At 33.3% G+C, this 12,412-nt stretch overlaps 1 protein-coding gene across 2 annotated transcripts; it reads left to right on the top strand.

The window, feature by feature from the left end:
• The first annotated feature begins 1,830 nt into the window (after window positions 1-1,830).
• LOC149421347 (von Willebrand factor-like) lies at window positions 1,831-11,284 on the top strand. 2 transcript variants are annotated; one of them, XM_089635967.1, is made up of 6 exons: window positions 1,831-2,330; window positions 3,661-3,831; window positions 5,166-5,345; window positions 7,641-7,817; window positions 8,156-8,332; window positions 10,898-11,284. In XM_089635967.1, exons 1-6 carry the CDS (start codon window positions 1,958-1,960, stop codon window positions 10,969-10,971), a joined length of 1,152 nt encoding a protein of 383 aa, XP_089492093.1. In that variant the 5' UTR covers window positions 1,831-1,957; the 3' UTR covers window positions 10,972-11,284. The 2 variants fall into 2 exon arrangements, with proteins under 2 accessions (XP_089492093.1, XP_089492094.1); XM_089635968.1 differs by lacking the exon at window positions 8,156-8,332.
• The last annotated feature ends 1,128 nt before the right edge of the window (window positions 11,285-12,412 follow it).

Genomic DNA, 12,412 nt, shown 5'->3' with positions numbered 1-12,412 from the left:
AACTGTTTTTATAAACCCAATAACAATATAATTGAATAGATAAAAAAATAAAAAATTCAAATGGAGTTCTACAAATTAAACTTAATAACAATAAAAAATACCACATTTTTTTATTGAAATAGAATCATATACATGTGTCTCAACGTGACCTAGCCACAGTTTAAAAATTGCCTTGGACGCCGAAACAGCTGTTACAGTAATAAAAATAACCCAAAAAAAATTACATTATATATTTATTTTTTAAAAATAGAATAAAATAACATAACATGTTTTTTTAATGGCTTGTTTTAGAATCTTATTATAGTCGTAAAAATAACACAATAAACCTATGTTTTTTACCTCATGAAACTTCTAGCTTGTGCACGTTTTAGATTCACGTATTCGTGTGGTCAAATGCAAAACACACATTGTTGATTGGAAAACTAGCATAAACCATCGTTTTTCTTATGATTCATGTACTAAACAAAGTTGTGCAGACTATTCCTATGATTAAAATAAGTTTTTGTCAGTGGTGCACAACTTTTTTGGCGGAAGGATTAATTTATCTATTTTCCAAACATTCTTCACTCCTGATATGAATTGAGATTTTTCACGGCCAAGTATTACAGTGATTTATTACCCCAAAAATATATCACTATAATTCTATCTATTCATATTTGTCCATACATTAGGTGAGAAAACTAAAAATTAACACGGCCAACATCAACAAAAAATTAATTTAGGACATGACGAATAGATTTACAATATTTTTTTCTCGTCCAGTATTTTCAAATAAGAATAACCGCAATTTATTTTTCCAAGTGGATCGTACGAAACGATGGTCGAAGTTTGAGCGCGACGTTGCCCCCTGACAGACATGTTCCTGAAATGATTATTTTTTACTGATGATTTCTCAATTAACCACTAACATTGATATGTCACTAAAAATTATATCCGGAACCCACTTGCTCTGTGATGGGTCGTCCATTCAAGAAGTTGTATTTATGTGTGTTTTGAAGGTGTGCGAAATAAAGTTGTGTATGTGCTTAGTATTAAAGAGTATATTTTTTTAATTCATGTGAAATATTTGTAAAGGTACGTGCTTTATTAAAATTCTGTGAAAGAATTATATTTTAAAAAATTATGTGTGTTGTCGTAGTTCCTAGTGAACTATTTTTTCCAATTATTGTTTAATTTATTTTGTACATGGAAAAAAACATCTCATTCATTTACTTAAGCAATATAATTACTAAAATAAATATTAAACTAAAGGAGTTTTTCAATATATCCACGAATAAATAGATAATTCATTATTGAAACGGTAAAAATGTATCTATCCACTGACATTAAACATATCACCTGTGCTATACTTATGGCACAAGTTATCTGTAAAACTATAGACAAAGCATAACTAATATCTCGATTATTAAAAAGTAACAAAAATTAATAATAATAATATTAACACTTTAAAAAAGCAATGAACCACAAAATGGTTGAATGCCGAGAACGGTGTCGCGGGCCGAAAGGAATGGGCTCGCAGGCCACGGTTTGTGCATGTGCTTAGTATTAAGCTTTGGCACTACTCATGTTACTAAAAACTATACGTAACAATCTACCTCAATATATTACTTACATTTGAAATGTGCGTTTTCTACATTGCTGATTAGAAATTCACCTGTTTAAGCAAAACATTAATTACATTCTTGGGTCAGCAATCATACTGAAGTCAATAAGAACCGTTCCCTTGCAAATAAAAATAAACAGCCTTAAACAAACAATAATAAAGACTGTTTAAATTTATGGATAGATCAAACAATGAACACACCTGCTCTGTTGTATTATATAAGCGTTGGAAAAACTAGATAGCCAAATTATTGGTTGCTAGGCTCTGGACTGAAAGTGACGGTTTCACTGTTCTCACAAGAGAATAGTGCATATTACTTTACGAGTATAGCTTTATGTAATTTGTGTGGTGACGATGAAGTTGGTATTTTTGATTGTGGTGGTAGTGTGCGCTCTGCTGCCGGAAGCTTTTGGACTTATCTACCCAATACAGGTCTCAACTAAAGCACCAATATCATGTGCACCAAAAGTGACCACTAAAATCCCTACGACTTGTGCGCCAAAAACAACCAAAGCACCTACAACATGTGCACCAAAAATAACCAAAGCCCCTACGACGTGTGCACCAAAAACAACCAAAGCCCCTACGACGTGTGCACCAAAAATAACCAAATCACCTACGACGTGTGCGCCAAAAACAACCAAAGCCCCTGCCACTCGTGCACCAAAAACAACCAAAGCTCCCACGACATGTGCTCCAAAAACAACAACAAAAGCTCCTCTGCCAGGTAATCTAAAAATATTTTGTAAGATTTAAGAAAAAAAAATTATATATAATATTATTTACCAATAATTAACAGTGCCACAGATGACAATTTTATTATTAAAAGTTATTAACAACTTATGTTTTTAATAATAAAACGGTTGGTTTGCTTGAAAATCTCTACAGCCAATCACATACGAGTAACTATTACTTTATGTAAAGGAAAACGATTGAACATTTTGTTGCTTCTTCACCTACCATAATATATTCGCCTATTATTGTAGAAAATGTGGAAAACGTTTTAAGTATAATTATTCTCAGCAATCTTGGTGTGAGCATAAATATATGTAGATATGCAAATATTTCTTTTTTTTATTTCTTTATTGGTTTAAAGATGTACAATAACAATTTATACTTACATATTAATTTTTTTTATTATCTGAAACAGTATCGTAAAACACTTTTTTCCTGAGCAAACGTTCGTGTTAAAAAAGTGGAGAAACGTAATTAATTACTATTTTAACAAATTATTATTTAAAGCAAAGAAAAATAAAATTTACAAACAATAGTTGTGAAAAATTAATAGAAAAAAGGAAGAGAGAAAAAGAGAAAAGCAGAAAGAAAGTATTCTAATATTATTTAAGAGAATTATGATATTATTTTAAAAGTGTAATAAATAAAGATATTCTACAGAATTATATTTTTTATAGTGTTTTTGAATTTAGCGTTTTTTTGTAATCTTACATCTAGAGGTAATTAGTTAAACCATTTCACTCCAGAATATTTATAAAATTGTTGGGCTGTGGTGGTGTTGCAGCACGGGATGGTTATAGAACCATGCACATTTGGTCTGTTGCTTTTCGAAAAAAGTGTTTGGTTTTCGTTGGTGAAAGAATCTTTGTGAATTTGTAGAAGTGATGTTTTTTTGTAAATGATTAGCAAAGAAGGGACTCTAAATTCTTTAAATAATCTGATGGTGTGATAATCGTATGGGTTATTTAAAATTATTTTTATTAATATTCTCTGGATGATTTCTAAAGGCAAGAGAGAGGTTTTGAATGCAGCACCCCAGCCAACAATTTCATATTGCAATACAGATTGAATCAGTGAAAAATATATGGTTCGTAATAGTTTATGATTTAAAATGTTTCGTATTCTAATAAAAATGTACATTAATTTTCTTAACCTTTCTACTTTCGCATTGATTTGTAATTTCCACTTAATGTTAGTGTCTACAATTACACCGAGGTATTTAACATTAGTTTTAACTGTAAGTACAGAGCAATTTACAATGTTTCACATTTTAATTTTCAAACGCAATGTTACTAATTTCCAAAATTCAATACATATTTTAGTTTGCGGAACCAATGAAGTCTACTCTGAATGTGGCGCCACGGGGTGCGTGAACACTTGCGCTAATCCCACCTTCGCCCAAATCAGCAGATGCGCGTGCAACCCTGGGTGCATTTGCATCGATGGATACTTGAGAAACTCCAAAAAAGTGTGCGTTGCTCCTCAGAATTGCGGTAAGATATATCATTGCTTAATATATATCATTGACTGAAGTCTATGTATATAATGTATTGGAATCTTTGAGATAATGAGAGCAAAATAAATAATGCCCCACTTGCAATGTTTTTAGTTTTATGGTCAAGTATTTTTATTTTAATCCTGGCCAGTAAGTAATAACAAAACGCCTAAATGCGAGTTTACACAGGTGAACGACTTTGTCAATGTGTACCAACAGTCAATCAATTTTTATGTCAAAAATCTGTCATTCTTTCTTTTGAACATTTACAATTTTGTTTTCCTCAATAACTGTGCCGATGATGAATCGGTGTTAAATAAATAAACAAATTATGAATAAAATACAAATTACGTAGTGTGGTAAATAAATAATGTAATCGAAGGATTGATATGACAAATACAAAACTGATATAAAGGGTATTAAGAAACATACCTGACTTACTTTAACCAGTGATTCCTGTGGTTACTTGGACTTAAAACAATGAAGGACATTTTAATCCAAAATTTAATTTACAATATGTACTCCAAATAATGTCAGGAATCACGAGGTAAGTCTCCCAACACCTTGTATATAAGAATACTCTAATTAATTAAATAGTTTTTTGTTAGTAATTAATTTCTGACGTTAGCCTTGGAATACCTATTGCTAGGTATAACCATAAAAATATCCAGTGTATGTATCCATGTATAGGTATGAACATATGTTTTTTTACCATAAGAGGAAATTAAATTTTTCATTCGTCTCTATAAGTATTTACATGTAATCGATAGATAACGCGTTAATACTCGTATTTTGGTTCTCACTGATTTTATTCGAACACAATTGTTATTTTTTGCACCCTTGTTACATTTTTTTTTGTTTTTTTTTTAAGTGTAATTTCAAGCGAAAGATGTGGCTATATATTTGAAGTATGCGGTTTTTCTAATAATAATAATAATAATAATAATTGGATAATTTGTAGAGCGCCGTTTTTGTGAAAAATCACCTCAAGGGCGCTGTACAATTTATTTCCTAGGATCTACATTTATTATTTAGAAAAGATACCAAAACATACTTACCTGGCAAGTCACTTCCGACAAACACACTTATATTAAAAATTTTATGCTTATACAAGAAAAAACTGCACGCAGAGGACACTATATCAAAAAACACTGGTCATCGCACGACCTTAAGTCTGCTATAGTTTTTATTTTAGTTTAACTGTATTTTAACTGTCTTAAAAAGCCTACAAATTGTTAGTTGTTATCATTTTTATTTAATTATTTTCAATTATTATTTCTATTTATTTTATTTTATTTTTAGTATTTTTTACATTCTGTCTCTTCTTTCCAGATACCTGCAAGGAGAACGAGGAGTTCAGCGCGTGCGACGCCCACGGCTGCCGCAACACGTGCGCTGAACCCGATCTGCTCCTGCGTTGCACTTATGTAGCTGGCTGTTACCCCGGCTGTATCTGTAAGGAGGGATTCCTCAAGAACGCTGATGGGATCTGTGTCCCGGAAGCCACCTGTGGTACGTAATTTTTTTTTTGTTTTAGCTCATGTTTTCCTCATTATAATAATCATAATTTTTATTAAGTCCTCTTACTTTACAAACAAATTAGATATACATTCATATTATGTAAGATTTACCAAAATTAAAAGGAGAAAATTGCAGCTAGTGATGGAAATCGGGTTTACGGGGTGAGACTTCTTTCTAGAATCAATAGGTTTTTCTCTTTTGACTCTCTCCTCACTGACGCATAATATTTCGAAATCTGAAGAATTAACGAACAATATATACCCCACTAGAAGAACCATTGACAAGTTGATCCCACAGGCAGAGTGATGAAAAAAATCTATGGTGACGCTGTCTTAGATAGTCAACAGGGACATAGAGACCTACGTATTCTAAAATTACTGAGTTCTCTGTACATCCACGCAGCAGTCTAAAAAGTGGGTAACGGCAAACCCTTCCCCTCTGAGCTTCAGGGAGTGGAGTGGCAAAAATTTTAAACCCTCTCCACCACAAGGGAGCATTCTACCTCTTGTAGATTTTAAATAGCCAGTGGCTCGGCTATTTCAAACCCTCTCCACCACAAGGGAGAGAGTTCTACCTCTTGTAGATTTTAAATAGCCAGTGGCTCGGCTATTTCAAACCCTCTCCACCACAAGGGAGAGAGTTCTACCTCTTGTAGATTTTAAATAGCCAGTGGCTCGGCTATTTCAAACCCTCTCCACCACGAGGGAGCATCCTACCTCTTGTAGATTTTAAATAGCCAGTGGCTCGGCTATTTCAAACCCTCTCCACCACAAGGGAGAGAGTTCTACCTCTTGTAGATTTTAAATAGCCAGTGGCTCGGCTATTTCAAACCCTCTCCACCACGAGGGAGCATCCTACCTCTTGTAGATTTTAAATAGCCAGTGGCTCGGCTATTTCAAACCCTCTCCACCACGAGGGAGCATCCTACCTCTTGTAGATTTTAAATAGCCAGTGGCTCGGCTATTTCGAATCTTTCAATCTACGAGAAGCCTAGAATAAGGAGAGGAACTAAATTCATAGATTTCGGGTATCCCGAATGACCCTTAAGGTTCCGATAATAAATCCTAACATTTTTTATGCAGAATATCATGCCCCCTCAATTTGAACACTAAATATAAGCTTACTTTCACACACAATAATTCCAAGATCTACATAAAATCTGAAATCTCAAACTCCATTCAAAAAATGTTACCAATATCAGCTTGAAGATGCAGGCAGTCCATTACATTTCTGAATATAAGAAATAGTTAGAAATCGTCTGCCAAAAGGAGAAATCGGGGGAAATGAATGACTTCAGCAATGTTATTGAAGAAAATAGAGAAGTGAGTGACCCTAGGATTGACCCTTGAGGAACCCCAGAGATAACGAAAAATACAGCCAATTGGAAAATTCCATATGTGGCACTAATTTTGACTAATGTATTATCATTGGTTTTTCAATCATGAATCATAAGAATTTTGGCATCCAGCTTTTGATATGGGTTTTCCCCACAAATGTCTCAATCCTTATTCTGATTCTTAGCGAGTCTCTGATCAATAACCAGTTATTTTTAGAATTTATTTATGATGAGAATTTTATTTAGTTTTTTTCGATTCTTAATTATGTTATTTTTTCAAAGACATGGTTACAACAACATGATGTAACCATGATTTTGTATGATCAAACTCCCGTAAACTCATCTAATAATCCCTAAACTCATAAAGCTAAAACTAAAACACGTAAACTCATCTAATAACTTTGCATGAAAAATGTTTTCTTTTTAAAAACAGACAAAACTTACTTACATGATACCGTATACGTTAACCGGCGAATACACTCAATTCTGTTTTAACCCAATATAACACGGTTTTCAAATAACACGGTCCACAAAACGTAATGGAAATATTCGTTCTTTTTAAAATACTCCCATTTTCCAAAACTGTATTGTTTAACAAGGGTTTTTTACACGGTATTCTGTGTAACGTATTCACATCTAAAACAGAATTTGGTTTATTAACGATGAATAAAAGCTTCATAAATACTTTATCGGTCACTTGAAGTTGTTTAGAACTATTTCCACTTATTGACAATACATAAATGTATGTAATTCAAATTTAATAAAATCTCATCCCAGTGGTAACCGCAGATTATCAATTTTGTTTGAACCAGATATTATATTGTTTTACTAATTGTACCATAAGTTACAAACTTAATTTCTTCTTCAATAATCGAAAATAAACTTAATTACTACTCATAACGTATTTTAACCTTTTAAATTTAATCTTTTTTTATGTTTCTATTTCCCAGTGAACCAGTGCCCCAATCCAAACGAGTCCTACAATACGTGCGGAACAGCTTGTCCCAAGACTTGTGCAAACAAGGATAAAGAAATCTTCTGTACCTACCAGTGTGTCATCGGCTGCTTCTGCAACGATGGATATGTGAGAGATGCTAATGGTGTTTGTATTCTTCCTGAAAGTTGCCGTAAGTGATCATTTGTTAGAACTCTCCTCGCACTGCTGTAGAAACTCCCATGTCGCCCTGGTGAAAGATCCCCGTTTGGCATCGACACTTTGGCATTGACGCTTTAGTTTTAGATTACAAGAGTAACATTTCTTGACATGATTCAAAACATTAAATTCAATGTATACATGTCTTCCATCTATTGGCTATGTTAAAACTTGTTTCAAATTTATACAAAGTGAGAGCAACGTTACTTGATATTCTCACACTTGCACAAGATGCTTAATCATATCGTGGTGGAACACACGCATTAATAACATTCACCTCAATAATATTTAATGGCCACCATATGATTTTAGCCAAAAAATGTCCAGAAAACGAAGTGTACAACGAATGTGGAACCGCATGCCCAAAGACATGTGAAACTAAAGACGCAATGATCAAATGCACAGCCGATTGTGTAGCGGCATGTTTCTGTAAGGAGGGCTACATTAGAGACAAAACTGGCGGAAAATGCATTCCGGAAGGCGACTGTCGTTAGTATTTTGAAAAACCTAATATTGCTTATTTTTATTTTGAGGGAAAGGGTGATTTTCAAAAATATACGTAAATGCATTATTTAATTAATGATTTTGGGTTTATAAAAAAAAAAAACAGTTTTATTGTGGCTTGCGATAGTATTTATTTATTTCGTGTTATCTTTAAAGTGCCTTTAATTTAAGTTAATACCTCATAAGAGCATTGTTATCAATGCTGTAATTAAAAATTACTGGATTTACATTCGAGAAAATCTTACAAATTGACATTTAGATATATATTTAAGTAGTTTGTTTTCATTGTACCAAATAAACAATATGTTGATCTAAAAATAATTACTGTTGCTGTTATGAAATGTATATGTAAGTGTATGTATGTGTGTATACATGTATGCATGTAGGTGCATACATGTACATTATTCTTTACTTACAGTGTTGTGTTCATCAATGTTGTATTTGTCTGTAATTAGTGATAGTATCAACCAAGTTTAATTAATGTAATTGAATTTTGAGAGCTTTGATATGAATCACTGTTGACAAACCTAAGAAAAAAAAATGATGATATTGCCTTGAAGAATATTACAATGACAAATATTTCTAACAATTCAAAAAAAAATTATTAAAATATGTATAGTAAATGAAACAATCACTCAAATTATTGTATTTTTTCCGCTTTGGTTTGTGACCCAAATCAAGTTATCAACTAGTGTCCATGTCACGAAGGACTGATTTGTAGCGTTTGTATTTCAAATGAATGTATTTCTGAATACATTTTCGACACCTGCGTTGTTTAAGAACGTAAGTTATTCTAAATCCTCACGCTCAGGCCCGAATTAAGAGACCCCAGTGGCCCTAGGCACTCGTAGAGGCGTTCAAAAGGGGGGGTGCTGAATTTATTTACCGTATATTATCATAATAGTACATGTACCTAGTACCTACCTATCCAGATAATTAGGCAGGCGGAAATAAGGTGAGTAAGGCCCCCCGTACAATATACACTTTTTAATCGGCCGAGAGCTTGGTCAGGTTGGACTGCCAGCGCGCACACTGAACAGTCGGGCTGGTGGTGAGTGCGCAGACCAGACAGTTGCCCTCCAACAATTTGATAGTTTGTAAGCAGCTTTTGAAGAGAGCGGTTGCATAATGAACGTTAATACAATATTTTCCTGAAATGTTGAAACCAAGGAGAGAAACCGAAAGTATTGGGTGGATCCCATCTACAGTGATAGATTATTTATGGAAAATTTTAGACGATGCATTCCAGATTACTAGAATACTCGAAAAACAATTTCGCCTCTTATCGAATGAGAACAATCACCTTCAATGAACTTGTCAAAGAAACTGTTATTATTGAACTATCGGCCGAGATAGCCGACTAAACAATCGGCAAGTGTGCCATACTGATTTAACAATTGGCCGATAGTTTACCGACAGTTAAGTTTGAAGGCAATCGTGTAGCCCATCAAACTTATTTATCGACCGATACCGAATCGTTGCAATATGCGCACTTGCATACATCTTCATACTGATTAGTAGGAGCCCGGCTAAACTATCGTCCGACATAAAGTCTTTAGTGTACGGGTAATCTATGTGTACAACTAGAATCATTAAGAGATTCTTGCTCGTACTGGGGTAATGGGCGGGTGTTCTAAAATATGTCTTGCTCGTACTGTATTATAATATTTAGAAGAGACATGAAACGAAAAAATAGGTTCCGCTTTTGTACATCCCATTACTTCGATTTGACCTCCAACGCTTCCAGCGCTCTTTCGCCGAACGGCCGGAAACTAAAAGATCCGGTCTACCCGCACCGATCATGAACACGTTTCGACGTGATATTGCTACGCAATAACGCCTCTAATTGTAAAGCACTTTGGTAGCAGCATGTCTCTGAGAAGAGGGATTACAATTACACGGAGAAACCTTACTGATATAAAATATAACTAATTTATTAAAAATCTGGTCAAATTATTCGTATTCTTGTTTAAAACGGGACTGCAGGCCTTCAACGATTGATTAACAGGTTTCCTAACAAACTGTCGGTAAAACACAAATATGTTGTTAGGATGTCGGAACACGTGTTCATAAATATTCTAATATTGACGCATTTCGTCTTTATATTTATCAGGAAAACCGCATCTGATTGAACACATGTTCAAATATATTCTGATTGCTCTAATAATTTACTAAGAAATTAATTGCAATCACGTTTTTAACAGTATTTTAATAAATCAGCCATAATCATTTTTCTTCGTGTAGGGACGAGACTGGCGGCAAATGCATTTCGGAAAAAGTCTGTCGTCAGTTTTTTGAAAAACCTACAGTATGTTTGCACAATGGGAGTCAACAGAAAAACCTACAGTATGTTTGCACAATGGGAGTCAACAGAAAAACCTACAGTATGTTTGCACAATGGGAGTCAACAAAAAAAACTCATATACATTCTTTTAATTAATGATTTTGCGTTCAGAAAAATTCAAAATTATTTTGCATTTTGCAAAAATGTATCATTGTGACTTTTAATAATTCGACTAAATGAAACTTAAAAAATCGTATTTGTTTCAGCTTTGGTCAACGAATATCCTTCCTGTCCCGAGAAGAGTGTCAGCGATGCCACCCCCATTACCACCTTCAAGTAGTGCAAGCATAAATAAACCATCCACAGTGCAAGATACCATTGCCAAAACCATTGCCGATACCATTGCCAGTTCAAGGGGCCAGCTCCAGATTTTTGCTGATTTAACCATTAATCCAATCGAAATCACAATAATTACACACCAGCAATAACCCAAAGGCTAAAGTTATATGACATACTTATTCAGATTCCCTCTTACAAAGCACCTACAAATTTTCATATGACCCGATATGGTTTTTTCGCTATAATTTGTTTTGTTCTAGGTTTTTTTTTCAAGTGAATATTCCAAACATAATAAATTCTATGCTGTTTAAAAATATATCGTTTATTGATTTATAATAAAAATATTACATATCTTTATTTAAGAAAGTTTGCAAAATACGACTAAAAATGCATATGATGATGTATATTGTACATTGATTTGTTTTATAAATTTTATTTTAAGGTTATAAAATTAACATAAAAATTCAAAAATAATATGATGAAGGTAAAAAATAAAATTAAAGTACAGTTAGTTCAGGTTTCTCAAATACAGCCTCGTTAGGCTAGCCTGTGTTAAGGGAGAATTTTTCAAATTACTTCCTAATATCTTCGAACATACCTTTACTTGTATTAAGATGTATTCGCTCAATAAAATGGTTACTAAATAATGATCATGCATGATGATTTAAATACAACAAAATATTCTATATATTTATTTTGGGATATTATGCAGTGTAACTTGTAACGTGTCCATCATCAGGGCAATATATTATCATTATTGATACCATGATAGTAAATTTATTACTTAGGCACGTAATGTGTACGTACCATCACCTCGTACGTCATCATTGGTACTTGCGTAACATGTTTTTCTTAAGTAACAAAACTCATTCTTATTGGTTCATAAAATAAAATACTGTTTATTAAAATATACAATGTATTTTACCCTTTATTTGGAATTCACAAAGTACACATATCGCAGTTCTCGAGCTAAAGAATATAAGGTGCATCAGACTAACCTTGTCATGAAAAATAGTAATATTATAATATATTATGTTATGCATTACAACCAGACTATTGATTAGGAATGGTGGTTTTTCGTCAGTGCAATAATGAGAGTATATTTCACACTGGGACGAGTTGCTTTTTTCCAATGTTTCTGGCTTCCACCTTTCAAGTGTTGTTCTAGGCCATCATTTCAAATTATGGAGAGAGGGATGGTAAATGTATGTATCAATTTTGTTTGGTAATTATATGGAAGGTTTGGGTAGAATTTTGACTTAAAAGAAATGAAATGTTGAAAGGAGGGGAGGCAATTTTAGGTAAGGCTTGATAGAAGAGAGGATATTTGTTTAGAGAGGGACATTAAAAAAATATGTGATCTAAAGTTCCCACTTCTAGGCCAAGGAATGTACAATCTGAGCAGTCATGCAAGTGCATTTTTAAAAGATGAGAAGGATCGG

This window comes from Hesperophylax consimilis, chromosome 9, assembly GCF_061612785.1.
Source record: "Hesperophylax consimilis isolate HC1 chromosome 9, BYU_Hcon_1.0, whole genome shotgun sequence".
Lineage (NCBI taxonomy): Eukaryota > Metazoa > Arthropoda > Insecta > Trichoptera > Limnephilidae > Hesperophylax > Hesperophylax consimilis.
This window is presented reverse-complemented; position numbering and strand designations above follow the sequence as displayed.